Source organism: Haliotis rubra, unplaced genomic scaffold, assembly GCF_003918875.1.
Source record: "Haliotis rubra isolate DU_JTF1 unplaced genomic scaffold, ASM391887v1 Scf1119, whole genome shotgun sequence".
NCBI classification, from domain to species: Eukaryota; Metazoa; Mollusca; class Gastropoda; order Lepetellida; family Haliotidae; genus Haliotis; species Haliotis rubra.
In genome coordinates this window covers 104426-123573 of record NW_025765025.1, presented here as the reverse complement: position 1 = coordinate 123573, position 19148 = coordinate 104426, and the positions used below count along the sequence as shown (strand labels likewise).

At 43.8% G+C, this 19148-nt stretch overlaps 1 protein-coding gene across 1 annotated transcript; it reads right to left on the bottom strand.

Annotated features, from left to right (window-relative positions):
* Positions 1 to 345: 345 nt before the first annotated feature.
* On the bottom strand, positions 346 to 12445 carry LOC124289407 (cell wall protein DAN4-like). The gene is made up of 8 exons (XM_046726032.1): positions 12342 to 12445; positions 11669 to 11737; positions 9151 to 9331; positions 7952 to 8127; positions 5686 to 5869; positions 3842 to 3942; positions 2598 to 2784; positions 346 to 1030 (listed from the first exon to the last, which is right to left on the bottom strand). The coding sequence occupies exons 2-8, from the start codon at positions 11724 to 11726 to the stop codon at positions 769 to 771; spliced, it is 1149 nt and encodes a 382-aa protein (XP_046581988.1). The 5' UTR covers positions 11727 to 11737; positions 12342 to 12445; the 3' UTR covers positions 346 to 768.
* Between the last annotated feature and the right edge of the window lie 6703 nt (positions 12446 to 19148).

The following is a 19148-nucleotide window of genomic DNA, read 5'->3' as shown; positions in this document are numbered from 1 at the left end:
TGAATGAATCTGGCCTGCTCCGATGTGCGTGCGTGCATTTATTTCATGTACCTACTATCGTCACTAATTACATACGCAAGAGGCTTTATGACGTCATAAATATAACGTCGACCGTTGCCAATAGCTACGCTCCCCGTCTCCCTATGTTGCCACTCCTTGTTACCTCATGGGTAAATGACGACATAAATACTGCTGTTGATACAACTACTCACACGTCAAACGAATACAGCACTGGGATGGTGTTTCATACCTGGTGATAGTTGCAATGCTCTAAGTAATCCATACTAATTTAATGAGAAAAACCATCTTCAGGACCCAAGACGCGTAAGATATATAAGTCACCAATTTTTAGAATGCATATTTTTTTTATTGAAACGCAACTATACATCGTATCCTCAGTTACCTCCAGATCAAACCTAAAGGAACCCAAGTTTCTTCATCGATGATGAAAGAGGTTCATCAGGGCGAAAGTACCCAAACACCCACGCCGAATCTTGTATTGAACACGAAGACAAGTAATTCGAAGAGACAGAAACTCAGATCGGGGATGCTAGTGCGTTAAATTCTGATCTTGGGAGGGTGTGAGAAATTCGGTTGGAGGGAAGAGAAATTCTGATCGGTGACCGGGAAGGATTTGAAAGACTATTTTGGAGGTCACTTCTTTCAAGCAGCCGTTTATAGCGTTCATAGCGACAACAGATGGATGTTTCTTTCTGTTTTCTGAAACCAATCACTTGTTTACGAACATTGGCGAGTGAGGACCACGATTTATCCTGAAATTGGAGTACAGGTGTTGGAGGTTCCCAGACACTGCTTCTCCACATTATCCCAGACCAGGGTGGCGGCGCAGGGCATGTCGTACTTGATGCCGCTAGAGCAGGCCACGAACTTGTAACAGTCGGTGCAGTGCTGATAGTCGCCATCGTCTTTGCCAGTGCAGGAGTTGACACAAGTCCCAGTCGTTAACCCAGGTGTTGTTGCTGATGTTGTTGCTGATGTTGTCTGTGACGTTGTCTGTGACGTTGTCGCGCTGGAACAAAAGTAGATTGAGAATTCACTGATTACGGACTGCTTGTAATAAATATATACAAGAAATAAAGTACCGCAACACCCCGTGTTTTCCGTAGTATTTTCATAACTTCAATTTAACTTACTATCTGGATAATTTGAACCTAAAGGAATGATTATATGGCAAGCTAGACCCAAAATGAACGAAAAACTGTACTTTATTTAGAGAAGCAAAAATTGCAAAACATTGAATGATTTTGTTGTGCTGATAACTATGTTCGTGTGATGTTTAACAGGTGCGGTCATTTTCAAGATTCTGGCATACAATCCTTGAGGAATCACATAGGTATCAAAAACTGAGCACTGTGTCAATATCTGCTGCAACCTCTGCCACCTGCAATAACATCACTGACTTCCTGTTTTCCGTTCCATTCTTGATAGAGGGCTTGATCTAAAATAACATTATTAGGCGGTAGGTAGGCAGGTATCGAGGGAGGTAGGTAGGCAGGTATCGAGGGAGGTGGGTAGGCAGGTATCGAGGGAGGTGGGTAGGCAGGTATCGAGGGAGGTGGGTAGGCAGGTATCGAGGGAGGTAGGTAGGCAGGTATCGAGGGAGGTAGGTAGGCAGGTATCGAGGGAGGTGTGTAGGCAGGTGTCGAGGGAGGTAGGTAGGCAGGTATCGGGGAGGTAGGTAGGCAGGTATCGAGGGAGGTAGGTAGGCAGGTATCGAGGGAGGTGTGTAGGCAGGTATCGAGGGAGGTAGGTAGGCAGGTATCGAGGGAGGTGGGTAGACAGGTATCGAGGGAGGTAGATAGGCAGGTATCGAGGGAGGTAGCGAGGGAGGTGTGTAGGCAGGTATCGAGGGAGGTAGGTAGGCAGGTATCGAGGGAGGTGGGTAGGCAGGTACCGAGGGAGGTAGGTAGGCAGGTATTGAGGTAGATAGGCAGGTATCGAGGGAGGTGGGTAGGCAGGTATCGAGGGAGGTAGGTAGGCAGGTGTGGAGGTAGGTAGGCAGGTATCGAGGGAGGTGGGTAGGCAGGTATTGAATGAGGTAGGTACTCAGGTATCGAGAGTAATTAGCAGGCAGGTATCGAGGGAGGTGGTAGGCAGGTATCGAGGGAGGTAGGTAGGCAGGTATCGAGGGAGGTAGGCAGGTATCGAGGGAGGTAGGTAGGCAGGTATCGAGGGAGGTGGGTAGGCAGGTACCGAGGGAGGTAGGTAGGCAGGTATTGAGGTAGGTAGGCAGGTATCGAGGGAGGTGGGTAGGCAGGTGTCGAGGGAGGTAGGTAGGCAGGTGTGGAGGTAGGTAGGCAGGTATCGAGGGAGGTGGGTAGGCAGGTATTGAAGGAGGTAGGTACTCAGGTATCGAGAGTAATTAGCAGGCAGGTATCGAGGGAGGTGGGTAGGCAGGTGTCGAAGGAGGTAGGTAGGCGGGTATCGAGGGAGGTAGGTAGTCAGGTGTCGAGGTAGGTAGGCAGGTATCGAGGTAGGTAGTCAGGTGTCGAGGTAGGTAGGTAGGCAGGTGTCGAAGGAGATCTCCCACTAGCCGTCGGCCGTCGTTGGTGAAGAGAAGTTTCAATGAGACATACTAGCAGGTCGTTGTACTGGGAACATCACAGTCGTCGATGGCGTCGTTGTGCCACAGGTTCCCAGGACATTTCACGACGTTCATGCCGCTGTTGAGACACTGGACGTAATGGGTGCAGGACCCGCAGTACGGGTAACGCTCGTTGCTGACGGCCACGTTGTTGCAGCTGGAGAGGCACACATTGGGGGCTGGAGGTACAACCACACACATTAACACACACTGCAGGCTCAACCCGACATCATATATTTCTAATTATTTTATCGACATCTAGAAGTTGGTGAGTCAATAATAAAGCACACAACTTTATTGATAACAACTCGTTATGGATAACAACTCTAAGCTTGATAACAGAATCTACATCGAAACGTCGCTCCAGGCATAAGTTGTTATCCAACATAAAGTTGTATGCTATAATAACATATATATCGTGGTATAACTCTGATCAACGGGGTCAGGTTTTTCCGAAAACATTGTGAACAATTGAAATTATGAGAGGTTACTTTTCTGTGAACCACCAAGGCCAATGAACCACCAAGGCCTGTGAACCACTAATGCCTGTGAACCACCAAGGCCTGTGAACCACTAATGCTTGTGAACCACCAAGGCCTGTGATGCCTTCATCCAACCTGGGCGGATATAGTTTTTACAGTAGATGCCATGACGTCATCAATTTCATGAGATCCCAATGCTTTGGCATCATCACTTGCATAATTCACAATGCTATGACGTTAAAGACCTGATGACATCACAATGCTATGACGTTAAAAACCTGATGACATCACAATGCTATGACGTTAAAAACCTGATGACATCACAATGCTATGACGTTAAAAACCTGATGACATCACAATGCTATGACGTTAAAAACCTGATGACATCACAATGCTATGACGTTAAAGACCTGATGACATCACAATGCTATGACAGCGCTGTACTACAAGTGTAATGACAGTAGACAGTTGATATCAGTAGACACTTGGGTGAGATTCTCTATGTATCCAATCATTTGTTTTAATGTCGTACAGAGGCATCAGTTATAGGAAGCCAGGTCTATGGTCTGGGAGTGAGAGCGACCCCAGAGTGTGTCTGTTTGTTGAGTATGTAATCAAGTACCATTTCAGAATTTAGGTTGGAGGAGTTTGCAAATCGAAGTAACGAAATTAAGTTACAACCCGACTACCGGCCCAAATAGCTGTACATTTGTATATGAAGAGGTCTGAATACTAGAAGTAATGCTGCACTTACGGTTGGTCGTGTGCGAGGTCGTCGTAGCTGACGTGGTAAGTGATGTCGTAGTTGCTGACGTAGTTGCTGACGTAGTTGCTGATGTAGTTGGCGACGAATATCTAGAATATGAAACATTTCCATGAAACTCAGATATTTTTCACAACAATTAAATAAACCTCCATAACCAAGCCTCGTTGTTACCAATTCCCATCGACCGAGAAATCCTTCGTTCCTCACCAGTATTTCAATGCGTGTAGAAACGAGCACCGTTCAAATGCTTCCCCATTACTCAGGGTCATCTAACACATATTTAACATGACAGTACTCCGTTCCCTACCCACACAGCGGGACACATGTGGCGTCCGTGCCCTACACACACAGGGAGACACATGTGGCGTCTGTCCTGTACACACACATGGAGACACATATGGCGTCCGTCCCCTACACACAGGGAGACACATGTGACGTTTGTCCTCTACACCCAGGGAGACACATGTGACGTCCGTCCTCTACGCCCAGGGAGACACATGTGACGTCCGTCCTCTACCCCCAGGGAGACACATGTGACGTCCGTCCTCTACGCCCAGGGAGACACATGTGACGTCCGTCCTCTACACCCAGAAAGACACATGTGACGTCCGTCCTCTACACCCAGGGAGACACATGTGACGTCCGTCCGCTACACACAGGGATACACATGTGACGTCCGTCCTCTACACACAGGGATACACATGTGACGTCCGTCCTCTACACCCAGGGAGACACATGTGACGTCCGTCCTCTACGCCCAGGGAGACACATGTGACGTCCGTCCTGTACACACATAGGGGGGCATATGTAACGTCCGTCCCCTACACACATAGGGGGGCATATGTGACGTCCGTCCCCTACACACATAGGTGGGCATATGTGACGTCTTCTTTTCGACAGGCCACGACAAGGCAAGCCTCTAAATGAGTTAGTGATCGGTTTTAGTTTTACGACGCCATGAGCAATATTCCAACAATATCACGGAAGTGGGCACAAGCAATCGACTTCACACATTGTACCATTGGGGCATCAAACCCGGGTCTTCGTGACGAGTTAATGCTTTAACAATCAGCCTACGCCGCTGCGCCCATTTACTCCCTGAAGGTCACAATGCTGATATTTCAGCGACATCATTACAATAATAATGTGATGCTTAATATATACTCAGACGACGTTAGTATAACATCCAGGGTGTCCTGGGTTTGCAGTTAACACGAGTTTCATGAGGTTAACATATTTGACTGTTGCAGGCAGTGACAGGCGGTACGCCTCCGACAACCAATACCAGTACATCTTGTACTACTGTGTGTCTGCTCCATGCACAACGGGGCGCTGGGGTAGCCTAGTGCTTCGCCCGCTCGCCACGCCGAAGACCCGGGTTCGATTCCCACATGAGGACAATGTGTGAAGTCGATTTCTTGTGTCCACCTCCGTGATAGTGCTGGAATATTGCTAAAAGCGGCGTAAAACCATACTCACTCACTCCCTCCATGCACAACAGCCTGGTGAGACATGACACCGAGCCCTCAGTTGTTGGTAATTGTTAGCCTGCACGTGTAGGGGCCGTATGTTGGGGCGTATGTTGGGGCGTATGCTGCACTATCTAGAGGCCGGCAAAAGCGTCACATACTGACGATGCTATCATATGAAAAGGAATACTGCCCAAATGTGTCGGAGTCATTCTAACACTGGAATATTGGAATATCGGAGAAAGGAATAACGCCTACGGCACTCAAGTACTAACGCACATATACAGGAGCTCTTTCACACCCACATGCACACGCACACGTGCACTTACTGACGCCTTCATACGAATGACGAACGTTACTTACGTGCAGCCGGAGTTACTTGATAGATCACACTCGTCGTTGGCGTCGTTGTGATGGAGGCCGGAAGGACATGCGGTGACGACCATGCCCCCCGACAGACACTGCACATACAAGGTGCAGTCAGTGCAGTGTGGGTAGCGTTCACTGGACACGGGGATACCCAGACAGGAGGATACACACGTCCCCTCTGCAACACAACAACACGCGCTAGAGGGATGTGTTAGCAGAACATGACAGAACTGCCTATTAAGTAATGAAGACATTGCTGACACGTGGTTCTCCACAGCGGAATTCAGTATATTCAATTAACAATATGAGGACAAAGTGCCTTTAATGTTAGAGCACTTACGTGCATGTACTTCCGGTCGTGTGCGCTTGCACGTGATTGCGTATGTGCCCTTCTGAGGGCAAACATGTATGCCAAGGAAACAACATGTAACTTGTTTAACGTCTCCTGGTATGACGGCGCCGGGCATTGAAACATCAGGTAAGACGTTCTGGTAACATCCCTTAAAGGGAGGCAACTCCTCAGTCACTGTCACTATGTCCTGTCAGGACTCTATCATTATCATCCAATATGAGACGGCGCTCATGGTAATCTTGCTGAGTGACATGCATGAATCTACTTCACAACATACCGACACAAGGCAGGATTGGTAATCATTCAGATGAAACCGACTAATTTGAAAAAAGGGAGTGTTGTATTTGATCATGCAACATGCACGTGTCGATCATCCAACATGTACGTGTCGATCATCCAACATGTACGTGTCGATCATCCAACATGCACGTGTCGATCATCCAACATGTACGTGTCGATCATCCAACATGTACGTGTCGATCATCCAACATGTACGTGTCGATCATCCAACATGTACGTGTCGATCATCCAACATGTACGTGTCGATCATCCAACATGTACTTGTCAATCAACTAACATGTACTTGTCAATCATCCAACATGTACTTGTCAATCATCCAACATGTACGTGTCGATCATCCAACATGTACGTGTCGATCATCCAACATGTACGTGTCAATCATTCAGCATGTGCGAGGCAATTATTCAACATGAAATGATCTTCTCTGATTACATAAGAACATTTTAAATCGAAGCGGTCTGTAAATAATAGCGTCCTGACCCGACAATCCAGTGATCAACAGCATGAGCATCGATCTACGGAATTGGAAAGCGATGACATGTGTCAACCCAGTCAGCGAGTCTGACCAGCTTGTCCCGTTAGTCGCCTCTTAGGACAAGCATGGGTTGCTGAAAACAATTCTCACCCAGATCTTGACGGGTAGCGACATTGCAGAAATTAACAGTAAAGCATGTGACACAGGAATATTCTCAGATTTACATTTTGATTTGAAGACAAAACAAGGACCATAAGGAGCGTCAATAACAGGTGCCTGTCTGTCGCCATTAGGAGCGTAAATAACATGTGCCTGTCTGTCGCCATTAGGAGCGTCAATAACAGGTGCCTGTCTGTCGCCATTAGGAGCGTAAATAACATGTGCCTGTCTGTCGCCATTAGGAGCGTCAATAACAGGTGCCTGTCTGTCGTCATTAGGAGCGTCAATAACAGGTGCCTGTCTGCCGCCATTAGGATGCCTGCGTCAATAACAGGTGCCTGTCTGTCGCCATTAGGAGCGTCAATAACAGGTGCCTGTCTGTCGCCATTAGGAGCGTCAATAACAGGTGCCTGTCTGTCGCCATTAGGAGCATCTATAACAGGTGTCTTTCTGTCGCCATTAGGAGCGTCAATAACAGGTGCCTGTCTGTCGCCATTAGGAGCGTCAATGACAGGTGCCTGTCTGCCGCCACTAGGAGCGTCTATAACAGGTGCCTGTCTGTCGTCATTAGGAGCGTCAATTACAGGTGCCTGTCAGTCGCCATTAGGAGCGTAAATAATAGGTGCCTGTCTGTCGTCATTAGGAGCGTCTATAACAGGTGCCTGTCTGTCGCCATTAGGAGCGTCAATAACAGGTGCCTGTCTGCCGCCATTAGGAGCGTAAATAACAGGTGCCTGCCTGTCGCCATTAGGAGCGTCTATAACAGGTGTCTTTCTGTGACAATTAGGAGCGTCTGTAACAGGTGCCTGTCTGTCGCCATTAGGAGCATCTATAACAGGTGCCGGTCTGTCGTCATTAGGAGCTTCATAAACAGGTGCCTATCTGTCGCCATTAGGAGCGTCAATAACAGGTGCCTGTCTGTCGCCAGGTTGAACGACGGCGTGTGCTGATCGTGTCTGACATGATTTGTTTACCTGCAGGAGTGGTCAGGGATGTTGTCGTCGGTGATGTCGTAGTTGCAGATGTTGTTGGTGAAGTCGTAGTTTGAGATGTTGTTTGTGAAGTCGTAGTTGCAGATGTTGTTTGTGAAGTCGTAGTTGCAGATGTTGTTTGTGAGGTCGTTGTTGCAGATGTAGTCGCTGACGTTGTACTGCAAGGCAAATGAGTAATATATGTAAGGAAGTGCAAGGACACTACTTTTCCAGGACACTACTCTACCAGGACACTGCTCTACCAGGACACTACTCTACCGGAACACTGCTCTACCAAGACACTATTCTACCAGGACACTGCTCCAGGACACTACTGTACCAGGACACTACTGTACCAGGACACTACTCCAGGACAGTACCAGGACGCTGCTCCAGGACAGTACTCTACCAGGACACTGCTCTACCAGGACACTACTCTACCAGGACACTGCTCTACCAGGACACTGCTCTACCAGGACACTGCTCTACCAGGACACTGCTCCTGGACATTATTCTACCAGGACACTACTCTACCAGGACACTACACTAACAGGACACTGCTCAAGGACACTACTCTACCAGGACACTGCTCTACCAGGACAATGCTCTATCAGGACACTGCTCTACCAGGACACTACTCTACCAGGACACTACTCTACCAGGACAGGACACTACTCTACCAGGACACTACTCTACCAGGACACTGCTCTACCAGGACACTGCTCTACCAGGACACTGCTTCAGGACACTACTCTACCAGGACACTACTCTACCAGGACACTACTCTACCATCACTACTCAACCAGTACACTGCTCTACCAGGACACTGCTCTACCAGGACACTACTTTACCAGGACACTGCTCTACCAGGACATTGTTCCATCAGGGCACTGCTCTATCAGGACACTGTTTCATCATTTAACTGTTCTATCAAGACACTTATCTATCAGAAGATTGTTTCATCAGGACACTGCTCCATCGGGACACCTCTCTATCAGGACACCGTTAGACCAGGACACTGTTCCATCAGGATAGGACACTAATCCATCATTTGTGAAATGCGTTCATTTTCTCATCTTTATAATAACATTGAGTGCCATCATGGAACTATCGTCAGTGTTCGCATCGAAATTAGTGGTATTCTATAGACTAGTCTGACATACTATTGCATTGGATAAATCCCTCACTCCCTCAGCTCTTACCCGCACACTGAATTGCTTATCAAATCGCAATTATTTGCAGCAGAGTTAAAAACCAGCGATGATGGACAGACTCTCCGCTGTAGTCCAGATGGCTCACATCTGATGTAGTACTTGCAGTCATCACAGTCGGGGTAGCGCATGCCATCAGTTGTCGACTTGCCGGCGCAACTTGTAATACAAGCTGAAATACAAATATTCAAGTGCATAAATATAGAGTCCGAAAACAGGCTGATTTTATCTTGGGAACCTACATCCGACGGATAAATAGAATAGAGAATAGCAGTAAGTGAGTATGGTTTTACGCCGCTATTAACAATATTCGAGGAATATGAGTGAGTGAATATGTTTTGTTTTCGGTGCTTTTAGCAATATGCCAGAAATAACACGCCAGGGGACACCAGAAATAGGCTTCACACAGTGTACCCATGTGTGGAGTCGAACAATGATCTTCAGCGTGACGAGCGGACGCTGTAACCACTAGCCTACCCAACCGCATCAAAATGAATAGCAACGCTATCAAGTATTAAGTAGATGGAGATTATTACACGAGCAAGTGTGACATACGACTGTGGAACGAGTATTGCCCGAGCGAGGCCAATGCATAATTTTGCACGAGTTTCGTATAAATCATATGACACACTTGCTCGTGTAATAATTTCTTTATTAGCCATTTTATTCATGTTTTTTTGTGTGCAGTAAAACGCGGTAAGCAGGTGTGACAACCCTCGTCGTTGACGTCACGTTCAATTGTTTAATTGCGTCAAAAACGACAAAATACAGAAACAATGGTTTCTAGGCAATTACGGACAGCAGGTGTCGACGTCTAAGGACTCACACTTCTATTAGGAGCTCCCTTGCATGGTATGTACGGACACCGGGTGTCGGACACCTAATGACTTGCACTTCTATTAGGTGTTCCCTTGCATGGTATGTACGGACACCGGGTGTCGGAGACCTAATGACTCGCACTTCTATTAGGAGCTCCCTTGCATGGTATGTACGGACACCGGGTGGCTGACACCTAATGACTCACACTTCCATTAGGAGTTCCCTTGCATACGTTTTATGGTATATCGGTAGTCTGGACGTATAGCACACAGAGTAGGAGTAAACGTTTCCCGAATACTTCATATACACGCTTGCTGTCAGCAGTGATGAGATAATACATAACATGTACCACTAGTGGTCTGTACAGAAGTCTCTCTTTTCAAAACGACTAAATACCACTTGGAAGTTAATGTTTAACATTGGCGAAGCCAAGGGGAGGGGTGGCGGTTTAGGATTTCGTACCCCTCCTTTTGAAAATTCCTGGATCCGCCTTTGCCAGCATTACAGGTAATGAACATCTTGATGGGTGACTCTCAGTCATCGACATGGATTGTTACAAGAGATTTATGTATCAATTGTCGTACAGTAATATCAAATAATACTCCACGCACCTGCATCAGTCATCGACATGGATTGTTACAAGAGATTTATGTATCAATTGTCGTACAGTAATATCAAGTAACACTCCACGCACCTGCATCAGTCATCGACATGGATTGTTACAAGAGATTTATGTATCAATTGTCGTACAGTAATATCAAGTAACACTCCACGCACCTGCATCAGTCATCGACATGGATTGTTACAAGAGATTTATGTATCAATTGTCGTACAGTAATATCAAGTAACAGTCCACGCACCTGCATCAGTCATCGACATGGATTGTTACAAGAGATTTATGTATCAATTGTCGTACAGTAATATCAAGTAACACTCCACGCACCTGCATCAGTCATCGACATGGATTGTTACAAGAGATTTATGTATCAATTGTCGTACAGTAATATCAAGTAACACTCCACGCACCTGCATCAGTCATCGACATGGATTGTTACAAGAGATTTATGTATCAATTGTCGTACAGTAATATCAAGTAATACTCCACGCACCTGCATCAGTCATCGACATGGATTGTTACAAGAGATTTATGTATCAATTGTCGTACAGTAATATCAAGTAATACTCCACGCACCTGCATCAGTCATCGACATGGATTGTTACAAGAGATTTATGTATCAATTGTCGTACAGTAATATCAAGTAACACTCCACGCACCTGCATCAGTCATCGACATGGATTGTTACAAGAGATTTATGTATCAATTGTCGTACAGTAATATCAAGTAATACTCCACGCACCTGCATCAGTCATCGACATGGATTGTTACAAGAGATTTATGTATCAATTGTCGTATAGTAATATCACATAATACTCCACGCACCTGCATCAGTCATCGACATGGATTGTTACAAGAGACTTTTGTATCGATTGTCGTACAGTAATATCAAATAATACTCCACGCACCTGCATCAGTCATCGACATGGATTGTTACAAGAGATTTATGTATCAATTGTCGTACAGTAATATCAAGTAACACTCCACGCACCTGCATCAGTCATCGACATGGATTGTTACAAGAGACTTTTGTATCAATTGTCGTACAGTAATATCAAGTAATACTCCACGCACCTGCATCAGTCATCACCGGCATCAGCACCAGCAGTACGAAAAGACTCGTGAAGTCCATTTCTGGTGTTACTGAAACATATACATTAGCAACATATATACTCAGAGTGAGTGAGTGCAATATTCCAGCAATATCACGGCGGGGGACACCAGGATTGGGCACTACGTATCCATGCGGGAACTTGAACTCGGGCCTTATTCACAAGGCTACCCCACCACCCTTAAACATCCTCAGAAGAGCCACCTAGGTATACTGGCTGCCAAGCATGAACACATGCCAACAAGAAGTATAGGTTTGGAAATGTTGACAACGTGTTGATAACTGCAGAATCCGTTGATTATGCCAGTGTTGCTCTGACTGGTACAATGAATAACGATCATTCAACATAATGAACTATCTAAGCGAAATGACGACCATCTGTAATCATCCAAACAATGAACAACGGACCAGGCGAGCGATATTCGTACTGTTCGCAGGATGACACTCTGTCAACCAAATCAACCAAACTGTCATCTCCACCCAGTAGGACGTCTCTAACAATCGCCATAGGTTGCCTCGGGAACGCTGGCATACTGTTAGCCAGTCAGGTCGTCTTTAAGAAAATAAGAATGCTAGGAACCAGTTCTAACCCTGGACTTGTAAGAACTAGTAAGTAAGATCCAAACACGTGCTCACCTTGTCAAGATACAGTTGTGTCAGACTCCAGTACAAGTAAACCGTTAATTCCTCACCAACCGTTTCGTCACTGCAAGCACCTGCCACCGCACGACGTTACCTACTCAGTGAGATTCAACATAAGACGGCTTTCTTTTATGCCAAGTGAATATGTCCTGATACTTATCGAAGAGGGATCGGGCACCCTGCAGTCATATTTCAACATGTTTCTACTGAGATGCTATCTGATTCTAAATCTGGAGGCACCCGTCTATATATCTCTATGCTCACTTTACTGTAACTCCTAGTTTGGCTTTAGGTGGTGATTAGGCTTGGGAAAATCTTGCTTATGAATATTTTTCTCTTTGTTGGCAGGTAGCGGAAGGTAGGAGGAGGGAACAGGTGTGGGGGGCATGTGGCGGGGGGAGATAGCCGTATATTGGGACATCGTATGGGGGTGGGATTGGTCGTAAGCAAGATGATCAAGTCAAACCTACAAGCCTATCCCATATGTATGTCATAAACGAACTGACTATTCGCTAACAACAATTCACGTGAATAAGGAGCAGTTAGTGAAAGGAAACATAATTTGTCTTGGGTTTGTTTAAAGCTCTTAATTAAATATTTCTCTTAAGGTTGATTTCAGTCCCTTTGATATTCTTGGGGTTTGGGGTGAAGTTGAAATAAGTCTTTTCACTGGTTTTAAGAGATAATGTGGTCGTTCACTTAACAACAATACATCACGGGTACCAATAAAACCTCTTGGAACCTCTCCTTCTTGGCACCTCTTCCTCTTGGCACCTTTCCCTCTTTGCACGCCGTCCGCTCGGGAATTCCCCCTGTTGGCACCACCTCCCCTCTTGGCACCTCCCCCCTCGGCACCTCTTTCCTTTGGCATCTACGCCTCTTGGCACCTCCTCCTCTTGGCACCTCCCCTATGGGCATCTAAGCCTCTCGGCACCTCCCCTCTTGGCACCTCTTCCTCTTGGCATCCCCTCCTCTTGGCGCCACATTCTTTTGACATCTACTCTTGGTAACTACTCCTCTCGGCACCTCCTCCTCTTGGCACCTGTTTATCTTGCCACCTCATCCTCTTGGCACCCCACCCCCTCGTGACACCTCCTCCTCTTGGCAGCTCTTCCTCTGGGTAGCTCCTCCTCTTGGCACCTACCACTCTTGGCGCCTCCTCCTCTTGGCACCTCCTTCTCATGGCACCTCTTCCTCTTGGTACCTCTTCTCCTGGCACTCCGCCCCTTGGCACCTACCACTCTTTGTGCCTTCTCTTCTTGCCGTCTCATGTTGAGCATGTCGTGTAAATGTACATGTATCTGCAATACTGGGAGTTACAATGTGATGTATGTTACCGACTTAAAGTGCATGTGAATGTAACATGTAATTAAATATAGACCAAAACACATGTTGGCGTTGTCATAACATAAGAGGGCTTCTGTACTGGCAACATTACTATTAGTTGTACATGATACAGGCGCGGGGAGTGAATGAATATATTTTCTGTAAGTAGGCAATCATAGGATACAAAATATCATTTTAGACAAGGCAATATACAATGTTACACATTATTTACACACATTTGATCTGATCACGAGGGCATGCTTAATAAACTGCACAGTTTTAAGAAGAATACTAGTATTATTACATAGCATTAATTTTTTAAACTTAATGATAGTTGGACATTGATCAAAATTTGGTAAATATATACTACGTAACATTACATATGCATCACAGACAAAAAAAAATGTAATTCATCCTCTGGGACATTACTGTTACACATTTAACATATTGTTGAGGCATAACTATCATCTTTTCGTCTTACATTACAAAGAAGGGGTAGGTGATGAAGTCTAAGTAAGCATAAATATCGTCTATATTCTTTAAAATGTACATTTGAGACATAAAACTCTGCATCTAATAAAGATTTAATGGCCTTGTAGCGATGATCCATTAATTCTACTCAATATGCTTTGCCCCTTTACATCAATAAGCCTCTGTTTGAACATGGATATAAAATGATTAATATTGCCAACACCATGACTAAACCACACAAATCCAAACCCGTTGATGTTTAACAAACATTTTACATATGATGCCCAAGTATATCTACCAGCTGCGTCGAGATTTTTCATCAAAATATAGCATTGTTTAGGATACCTGTCTTCAGACATATGAAGTAATATACACCAGTAATGTATACATTTAACATAATAATCAACACTTATACAATATCTACCACAATCTGCTAATATAGCATTGCTAGAAACATGTTTACCTACGCTAAGAACATATTTACAGAAATTTGTATGAAATTTGTTAATTAACTGTCGTTCTTGATAACCCCACATTTCTGCACCATAAAGTAAAATTGGCTTCACTTTGGTATCAAAGAGCTTAGAAAGAATATTAACTGGAATATTTGGATACATGTAGATTAACTTCTTTATAGAAAATAATGCCTTGTTTGCTTTGGTTGATAGTGTCTCTGTACATTTAGTCCATGACAGACGTGTAGAGAAGAGAATTCCAAGATTTTTGTAGTATGTAGAGGTTTTTAACTGTGCTCCTAGAAGAACCATTGTTCATAGTGACGTAATCTTGCTCCGTTTCGAAAAACCAATATCTCTGTTTTATCCATGTTAACTTGTAATCCCCACGTTGTACAGTAGTCGTTTAGAATGTCAATTTTTCTTTGTAGTCCAATAACAGAGTCATCGAAAATACATAAATCGTCAGCATAAAGCAAAAGTAATATTTCTAAAAATTCAGATCCAACAAATATTCCTCTAATTTCCGCGTTTTCTAGCATCACCTGTAAATCTGATATAAACATCGTGAACAAAAAGGGGCTCAAGACACATCCTTGTCTAACTCAGCTAAGACAGTCAAAGTATTCAGAGATTGAGGTGTTGGTTATTCGGACAGCAGACATTATTTTCGAGTACATATTCTTTATAGCACATTAAGAATTCGTCCATGAATATCATTCTTTAATAGTGAATACCAGAGAAGTTTTCTATTGATAGAATAAAAGGCTTTCTTAAAATCTACAAATAAACAATAGAATCTGCCACCTCGCCTTGATAGGTATTTCTGGATTAAACATTGTAACGTAAAAATATTATCAGTTGTGTTGTAGTTGTTCCTAAATCCTGCTTGAGCTTCTGGAATCTTGTCATAAAGTGCTGCAAATGTTTGTAGACGGTTGTTTAGGATAGAGCAAAATATCTTTCCGAAAGTGTCCATGAGTGAGATACCTCTATAATTGTTGACCGAGTTAATGTCGCCTTTCTTGTGGAGTGGTACGATTAATCCCTTGGCCAATTCAGTAGGATATTCTTCATTAGTTAGGATGGTATTATATACAGTTACTAGATACGGACTTAAAAGATCAGCACATGATTTCACCATCTCTGCTTTGATACCGTCCGGACCCGCTGCTTTACCTGATTTCATGTCTTTAATGGCTACTTCAACTTCTTGGGGCGATAAGTTTCGGTTCAATAGATACATAACATAATTATCTCTACACACATCGCTTGTAGATTCACAGTGGTTGTCCAATGCATGATCAGCTTCTTCTAGTTTTGATTCACCCACTGTATTATCTGTGAAGTTAAAAGTGTCTTTAAAATAATCACTCCACTGTTCCTGGTTTATTTGTGGTGTGCTTTTCTTGTTGCTTGTCATCTTATTTAGATTTTTCCAGAATACTTTGCTGTCCTTGGAACTGTCCATTAGATTGTGAATTTGGAACTCTTCGTATTTTCTCTTCTTCTGTCTGCATAAATATCTGTAATTATTTCTTGCATGAACATATTCCTTTAATGATACTTTGCTTCCAGTTAGTCTAAAATGGTCTAATAATTTGAATTTCTGTGATTTCAGGATTTCACATTCTCTGTCGTACCATACAGTAGTGTTACGAGATTTATCACACTAAGGTCTCCTTTCCAAACCACACAACGTAGCAGTGCTTTGAAGAATGTCAGTGAGGTTACCAACTACAATGTCGATGTTGTCGTTAGCTTGAATACGGAAAGCATCCATTGGCGTTGTCATAACATAAGAGGGCTTCTGTACTGGCAACATTACTACTAGTTGTACATGATACAGGTGTAATGAGCCGGTGCCTGACATCTTGTATAACGCACGAGCGCGGGGAGCATTCATTAACCACATTACGGCTGATAAGGGAGTGGCTCATTATTATAAAATACTCACTGACAGGAATCAGGATATTTGCAAACATTTTGTATTAGAGTATGTCCCGAGGAACCTGTGCTTGTTGTAAGAGCTGACTTACAGAACAGTGAGGTCAGGCTAGGGGAATTGGATGACTGAATACCGTCGTTTCTCAAATGCTGGGAGCAGTGTTCATGATGCCCATCATTGGTTTGTCTAGAGACTCGATTAATTACCTGCCGCTGGTACAGCGTTAACTATAGCGCGGCGCAACCCAGGTCTCCTTACTGAGCCAATGGTCAGTCTCCCAGATCAGATCCTGATACCCACTGTATGACACAGCAGAACGGCCTTGGTGTCAGTTTTAATAAACCCTTATTGTAAGAATGATTATTAGTCACCGCGAATCTACTGGAATCAGTTGTAATCTACTCATTGCTTGTGTTTTGTCAGAACCCTGATGTCGAAACATGTCGCCCAGAGGAATCTGTGTCCGGAGATTACACATTTATGACTCACATGTCTGGTGGCAAACAGGAAATATATGTATCTAACAATCGTTCTCCTCAAGCCAGACTGAAACTGCTTCAAAATGCTCTTTGATCATGCAGTGAGTGATTACAGCCTTTGGTCCTGTAGTGAGTGACTACAGCCTTTCATCCTGTAGTGAGTGACTACATCCTTTGGTCCTGTAGTGAGTGACTACAGCCTTTCATCCTGTAGTCAGTGACTACATCCTTTGATCCTGTAGTCAGTGACTACAGCCTTTGGTCCTGTAGTCAGTGACTACAGCCTTTGATCCTGTAGTCAGTGACTACAGCCTTTGGTCATGTAGTGAGTGGCTATAGCCTTTGGTCCTGTAGTGAATCACTACAGCCTTTTGTCCTGTGTTGACCCTGGCGTTGACAATTATAATTTTTTTGCACTCTTCTTAAGCAATTTCTTCGTTTGTATTTTAATTGTCACAGCTTCTGTATTTACAGCAAGGACATCAACATTATTCACACAGTATTGATACACAAAGCATCGATAAGCCCGTGATCATACAATGCTCACTGAAATAACACCTTATACGTTAGTACATGCCTGATATTTACAGCATTGGTCAATAGAAGCGTAATGCCTACAGTACTGATCCTTAATGTATTGATCGGGGTGGTGAGGTAGCCTTGTGGTTGAAGTGTCGCCCGGGTTCGATTCCCTACATGGGTACAATGTGTCAAACCAATTACCGGTGTCACCCAACCCGATGTTGCTGGAATATTGCTATACACGCGGCTTAAAACTAAACTCACTCACTAATGTGTTTATTAAGTTTTTTTCTGTCCTCTTCAAGCAGCGGATACGTAGGGGAGGCCTGGTTGTAGTTGATACATAATGTGTGAGAGGACTATTGGAAGGATAGGGAAGAAAGATGGAAGCTTACATGTACTCCATGTGTTAATCAATGGAAAGGGTTGCCCATTATCCGAAAATGTATTTTTCAATTTGTAAGTACTTCTTATCATGTTTAATAAGTGCAGAAGGTTCAAGTCTGATTCTGAACATAAGCATCTATATAAACATTGTTCTGTAATGGAGTATGAATGATTTATAAGCATACTGTTGCCAGAGGTGCCAAGGATGAAAGATGTATGTGTTAGATTATATCCGTGTTACTTGGAGAGTTAAACCAAATTACAAATGATGTACTTTTGTGCATGTGATTCTTTCAGGTCTCTGTCTCCCCCTCGCAGAAGACACAAATACTGTCATCACTTTTTTCTATAAAACAACTTGTTTTGTTATTGATTGCCAATTTTTGGTTAATTCCGAACACTATGAAATGTGCTCGCTATTTATACGATTTCCTTCTTTAGTTTCCCTCTTCCCACATAATGGATCAAGGCTTGATATTCTTTTTTGCGTAAGACCTCCTAAACTAAAGTACAATCGTTGGTAAGACGTAGGCGAACACACTGTTTTTAATCTTTATTCTCCTCTACTCATTATTTATTATCTTTATTCTCAACTACCCCTTGTTCTCTTGGAGTAGCATTCCATGTGCCTGTGCTAATCCTGATGAGCCAGAAGTACATCAGAAAGGTTCCCTTTCAACCAAATTCAATAAATTTCCTCCGCAAACATTTTAAGAGTCCCATTTTTACGAAAAGGACTGCTAATGTATACACTAGAAACTTAATTAAGCACCCCCTGTATTTTTGCAATGATAGGTTTTCAACACGTACATAAAACTTCTCGTGGTAACCACGATGGAAAAACATGAGTTTTTCTGACCCGTATGATCCTTTGACCCATACAAAAAAGACAAAGTGATTCGAATCCATGTTGGTTTTATGATGACACTTGCTCATTTGAAAACCACACTGATTTTCATACAAAACTATGTCTGTACAAATATGGCCCTGGAATGTTAAATGTTGAATTTATTGGTGAATGTGAACATTCAAATGTCATTTTGCGTGTCTTACACTATTCAAGGCCAATACCGAGTGTAACCTTGTACCGTTGCGTCCAATTTTACGCACATTATTATTTTGAAAATGCAGAAAGCAGATGCATCATATAGGAAGATTGTGAATTCAACAAGAGAGCTCCAAATGACGTTTTAGTCCTCTTCATTTATTAATC